We start from the raw sequence: 6,000 nt of genomic DNA, 5'->3' as shown, positions 1-6,000 counted from the left end.
GGCCTGGGGCGCGCAGACTCCGCGCAGCGGGACGCGAGCGCGCGACCTGGCGCCGCCGCCGCCGCCGCCGCCGCCTCCGCCTCCGCGCTCGTGGCCCGCACCCGCGGGGCCGCCTCCTCCGGGCTCCCCGGCCTCGCTGGGCTCCCGGGCGGGCGGCAGGTGCAGCGCGGCCGGGCGGCTGGCGAAGGGGGCGCCGCGGCAGCGGGTGAATGAGAGTTGGCCCCGATCTCCGCGCAGGGTAAGCGGCGCGCGCGCGGACACCCACACGGACCTCGCGGACCCACGGACGCGATCCCGGCGCGCTCGGCCACGCTCGTTCCCGTGCCTGGAGCCAGCGGCCCTCCGAGAAGGGCCCCGCGCGGGCGCGCCCTGCACACACGCCCCCAGGTCCCGCGCGGGGCCGGAGCGCGCGTCTCGGCCACCCCCTGCCCTCCAGCGCGCGCCCCGCGGCCGCCGGCGCCCGACCCGCCTGGGCGAGGAGGACGTTCCGGGGGCGCGGGGCCCGGGCTGGGGTGCTGCTGGTCGCCGAGTCGGGGGTCGCCGAAGCTCGGTGGGGACCGGGGCTCGGCGAACGTCGTCCTGGAACCCACTCCGTGGGGACACAGGAGAGGAGGAGGGAGCCGCGACCCTAGAAACGACCCCGCCAAAAAGTTGTGGCCACTCGCCCCCTCCCTGCACCCCTTTTTCTGCTTCGTCTGCTCTCCCTTTGTCTGTGACTTCTAGTAGTGGGGCTCTGCGGGGACCCAGGGCCGCCTGCAGGCCAGGAGGTGGAGTGGAGTGTGGCCGCCCCCAGCCTGGGGTCCCCACCTGCCCAGAGCAGAACCAGCACCCCTGTCCAGGCCTACAACTGGGGAGGAAGGAGAGCCAGAGACAGGTGGGCGGGCGCCCCTGCCCCGACGCTGGCTCTGTGGTAGGAGGAGCAGTGGGCCCCAGATGTTGGGGACCTCCGTCGCCACCCCCTGAAGCCAGGTTGCTCTTGGGGTTGTTGCCAGCCCTGAATTTCCAGAGGCAGGGAAAAGTCATTTTGGGGGAGATCTTTTGCAGGATGGGAATCTCTTCTTGCCTTCCCTATGCAGGTTGGGGAGGAAATACAGAGTTTTGAGCCTCTCCCACACACGCAAATTGTGGCTGTTGGGTCCCAGGCCCCATAGTGACCCAGCTCTGGGCGTTGTTTTAAGTCTGGGCCTGGCAGGATGGGCAGGGGCAGGGCTACGCACTCGTTGAGAGAGAACTTTGGAGTCTTGCTTCTGTCGTGCATCAGCTCTGTGACCTTGGACAGGAAGGCGTTGAGCCTCTGTTTCCCCCCCAGTAAAGGGAGAGGGGGGCTGGTAAGAGTATTAACTGAGGTGATGCAGGCCTCCCACTGGCCAGGCACGCCCGGGGCAGAGATCAGAACACCCTGGTGAGGCTGGCGGTGCCCTCTGCCCCCAGGCAGCCAGTTTCCCTGACTGCCCCACTTGTGCCCCGGGCACATTTGAGGACACATCTTCCAGCTAGGTGAGACACTTTGCCCTGCCCTGCGCTGGGATGAAAGCACATCCCACAGTTGTTCGCTGGGACACCTTGGATCAGGCACCTAAGGAAACCTGCCCCACCTTCCTGCTGCAGACCCTCAAAAACCTTCTGCCTGGCCCAGGTAGGGGGCCTGACCTGGCTGGCCTTCTCCCTGTCTTGGCCATGGTGGTGGTCCTGCTTTAGCACTTTGTGACCGTGGGGCAGGGGCCTTGAACCTCCAGAGTCTGGACAGTGTTGGACTTTATGGCAGCCCGTGGGGGTGCCACTTTGGTCCTGGGGACTGGGAGGTAGGGGGTCCTCAGGGCTTTAGGGTGGGTGCCACACCTCCTCTGCCCTTCTTCCCTCTCAGCTGCCCTGGCTGTTGCGGTGTGGGGTGTGGCTGTCCCAGTGGAGCGGCCTGGGGACGGGCAGGGCCTGTCCTTGTGATGTCTGTGTGTTTGCACTCGGGAAAGGCATTTCCTGGAAACTGGTTGGGAAAGTCTTAAACTTGTGGTCTGCTTGGCTCTGGCCCTGGCAGCCTGTTTATTCTGTGTCTTCTGTGGAGGTGGGCGAGGGACCCCTCATGGAGTAGGAACCAGGTTGGTCTCTCCCCAGGCCACTAGACTGCAAGGCCCCCCTCCGTGCCCTCCTCTTATCTGTCGAGTCCAGCCAGGAGTGGGTGTCAGGAGACCAGTGGTTGCCAGCTCTGGGTGACCTCCACTCCCTGTGCTCCCTAGGCCTCACCTTCACCAACTGGAAACGAGGAGCAGAATCAGGCCTGTTTTTCCTGAATCACCGTTTTTGCTCTACGACAGAACAGAATAGAATCGTGGTTCGGGCACGATGAGACAAAGTGCTGTTAGATCCCAGCGAACTGTGTTGCCAGGGCCGGCCGCGAGCTCGCAGCCCACCCTCCCTGTGTAACAGCCATGTTACAGATGGGACAGAGGCGCCAACACCAAACCCAGGCCGCTCCTGATGGGATCCGTGTAATTGGAGGACAGAGGGGCCCCTGTGATGCGCCCATGGTGTGACCATGGTCGTGCCTTCGGTACCCCCGTGGACCCCTTCCAGCTCTCCCTGTTTTGTGGTTTGGGTGTTTCCCTCTGGAAGCTGGAGCTGCCCGGGCTGTGTGAGGGATGGGGTTCCTATCCTGGTGTGGCCTGGCTCCAGCCAGCTGCCCCTTTCCGGGGCGGCCCTATTGGGGCGCTGGCATATTCCCCCAGGCCCCTCACCTCTGGTGTTTGGCTCTCTGTGCGTCAGGATCGGGGGTCCTGCCTAGCGGCCGTGGTGAGAACTTGACGAGCGTTTCTGGAGCACCTGTTAGTGCAAAGCGTGCTGGCTGTTAGTGCTGGCTAGGAAGGAAGCCACTGGTGGCCGGCCGTGTGGCCTGGTGACCCCGTCTCTGAGCTTCCGCCTCCTTCCCTTCCTGCGGCTGCAGCACCTGTTGCCAGGAGGACGGGGTCCTCCCATTTCCATGCGTGCTTGCTGCCCCGTGGGAGCTCTGACCGCGTTGGGCTTTGTAGCTGCACATCCCTGCACTTAAAGAATTTGGAAATGAATTGGGGGAGATGAGACGTGGGCTGTGGAAGTGAGTAGTAGGAGGAATACAGATGTCCTTGCTGGGGAGCGGCTTCTGTTTGCTCAGCCCAGACAGGGCTGTCTGTGGGAAGCTGCTCTAGGAGAAGGTGTCCACTCCCCTGGCGCTTGGAGGAAGGCCCCTGAGGCGGGGGGACTGGAAGCTGACTCGGAGGCTCTTCGGCACCGCTGTGGGTTCAGGCCAGTTTTTTTCCGTGGCTTTTTTGGTGGCATGGCAGTGGGGACTCTGGTTGAGTCTTCATCCCGGGCACAGTCCCGAAAATACCCCACGCAGAGGGGGTAAGAGTTCAAGTCCCCGACAGTCCGGTGTGGCGGGCGGGCTCGGGAGGAGGCCTGGGTCCCTGAAGATGATGGTCGTTCAGTGAACAGCGCGTGTTGAAGGCACAGCCCTGCCCCGGGTTTGGAGTCAGCCGGCGAGGTCAAGAAACATAATCGGTTAACTTGAGAACTTCGAAGGCAGGTCGCTCTGACTTTTCTTACAGAGATGGAGCAAGAGGAGGAGGGTTCCCTGATTAGAGAAAACCGCGTTCTTTCGGCCTTTGGTGTCTGCGTGTGGCCCGCACGGAGGGGCTGGGGGAGACTCTGGGCCCCTCCTCCTCCGCTGATGACCGCCGCCTCCTGAGGGCTGTTGTTGGGATTGTTGGGCATCTGAGTTCTAACCGGGTTGTGATCCTGTTTGAGCCCTGGGACCGGAGTCCCCTGCGGTTATACTGGAAGACAGGAAGTACCGGCCATTCAAAGAAACTTTAGTAATAGTGACGGAAGTCACTCAGTGTAGCGTCAGACGGGGGACAGGTGTTCTCCACGCATTGTGCCACTTCCCACTGAGAGAAACTGAGGCACAGAGAGGCGGGCTGGCCTGTGCCCCCATTTAGTTAAGTAGCAGGGCTGGGATTGGAACTTGGGCTGTTTGGCCCCTAAGGCTGTGCTCTTGACCTCACCGCCTCTCCGATAACCCCGTAGAAAGTTCAGTTACATTTCTGGGGGTTCGTGAGAGAGATGTGAGCAGTAAATTTAGTCGTGGGGTAGGAAGTCTTTCTGCTATCAAACATGCGGCAATAGCGAGAGCGTCCCTTACCCTGGGCCTGACAGCCTTCTAAGCACTTTATATGATTGATCTTTGTAACAACTGGAGGTAGCGGCTATTATTAGCTCCATTGCACAGATGAGGAAGCCCTAGCTCAGAGAAGGTAAGTAATGTCCCTGAGGCCACAAGCTGGCGAGTGGCAGAGCCAGCCTTGAACCAGTGGTCTCTGTTCCTAACTGGGAGCAGGCGGGTTAGGTGGAGAAAACATGATCTTGCCGCTGTGTGTTCTTGGACAAGATGCTTAACCTCTCTGGGCCTCAGTTGGGTCACCTATAAACAAGCGTCTTGGTGTAGGATGCTGAAGCCAGAGGTTTGAGAGCACCCTGCCATCCACGGAAAGGTCTGGCCAGCTTCTCCAAGAAGGAGGGGGTATGGGGAAGATGGTGGAGCACGTGGGCAGGTGCTCGCCATCCCCAGCACGGACTGGTGGTGAGTGGCTGTGGTTGGAGTCAGGGCGTCTGGCTCTTTCAGGGCTCCGTCCGGATCTGGGGAGAAAGATACGTGACACTGGGGGCCATATTGCTTCCCTCTGAAGTGGGGGTGTTTGGAAACCATAAAGCCCTGCGCTCAGTGAGTTCTTACCGGTTCCTCCGGAATGAGGGATGGGGAAGGGGGCTCTACCCAGAGCTCCTCTGTGCCACCAAACCCAGGTTAAGCTGTGGGTAGGAGACACCAAATGTGCTGGGCACCATTGACGGCCCCAGAGGTGGGGGGAAACAGCTCCCCCCTCTTGGTCAGGTTCCCCACTCTCAGTGGAAAGCACTCTGCTTCTAGCCCGTCCCCCTGTGGGCAGCAGGGGCTTGGGGCTGTCTGGGGATGAGCACAGGGCACGAGGAGGCAGGAGGCCCTCCCCAGTGCTGCCAACATGGAGTGCAGGTGGGGGGCACATCTGAGCCCATCCTGTGCCCCAGCACCCTCCTGGGACAGAGAGGCGTGCAGCCTCCGTTCTGACCCACCCGTCCTCCCCTGCTCCCTCCCTCTCCGCCCCCTTCTGCCCACGGAGCCTGCAGGGCTGCAGAGCCCTGTGTCCGGCACATCTCTGCTCCCTTCCCCCTGGCCAGGGCGTCCTCTGAGCCCTGGTTAGAGAAGTGCCCCCTTCACTCCACTCCTTCCCCCACCTCGCTCCTCCTGTGCCTCTCCTGCCCCTCTCTGCTTGAGCTCCCAAGCCTGTAGGACTTCGGGAAAGGAAGGAAGGGATGGAGTCCCTGCCCTCAGCCCGGGCAGGCTGCGGGCAGGCTGCGGTGCCGTGCTCTGCCCTGGGGTGGGGGCGCTCCAGCTCCTGGGAGCCTGGCTGGGGGAGCTGTGGGATTGGGGGAGGCAGGGCTTCCACAGGGAGGGGGGCAGGGCTGGGCAGGCAGAGAGGCGGCTGTTTTTAAAATATCTGTTGAGTCATAATTTACATGTCGTACGATCCGCCCGTTGAAAGTGTGCAATTCACGGAGTTTTAGCATATTCACAAAATTGTGCAGCCGTCACCACAATCAGATTTTAGAATATTTCCGTCCCCCCAGAAAGAAACCCTGTGTCCCTCCTCATCCCTGCCTCCTGCATGGGCTCTGCTCACTGAGCAGGATGCTTCATCTGTGTGGCAGTGTGTAGCTGTGGGGGCTTTCTCTGAAGTGTGGTCTCTTCCCTGGCACCACGGGGCCCTGGACCACCTTTCTTATAGGCTTCGTGGGCTTACCTTGCCTCTCCAGGCACCAGGGTCTGAGCTCATAGCAGTCCCTTCGGTCGCTCTGGCATACGCACTGTGTGCAGGGACCTCGAGCCATTGCATACCTACCATCTCCAGGAAGCCTTCCTGGCTTTCCCCTTCCCAC

General features: G+C 61.7%; 1 protein-coding gene across 2 annotated transcripts in view; it reads left to right on the top strand.

The window, feature by feature from the left end:
• The window catches only part of GRAMD4 (GRAM domain containing 4), a 467,167-nt gene that overhangs the window by 388,343 nt on the left and 72,824 nt on the right, over positions 1-6,000 (top strand). Inside the window, exon 1 of one of the 2 annotated variants that reach the window (XM_034987295.1) lies at positions 77-238. The exons of the other annotated variant lie outside the window; for it this stretch is intronic. Within the exon in view, the coding sequence (XP_034843186.1) occupies positions 210-238 (29 nt within the window). The 5' untranslated portion in view covers positions 77-209. Of the gene's footprint in view, positions 1-76; positions 239-6,000 lie in introns of those variants that run through there. 2 annotated transcript variants of the gene reach the window in all.

This window comes from Mirounga leonina, unplaced genomic scaffold (assembly GCF_011800145.1).
Source record: "Mirounga leonina isolate KUSES-001 unplaced genomic scaffold, KU_Mleo_1.0 Mir_418, whole genome shotgun sequence".
Taxonomy (NCBI): domain Eukaryota; kingdom Metazoa; phylum Chordata; class Mammalia; order Carnivora; family Phocidae; genus Mirounga; species Mirounga leonina.
This window is presented reverse-complemented; position numbering and strand designations above follow the sequence as displayed.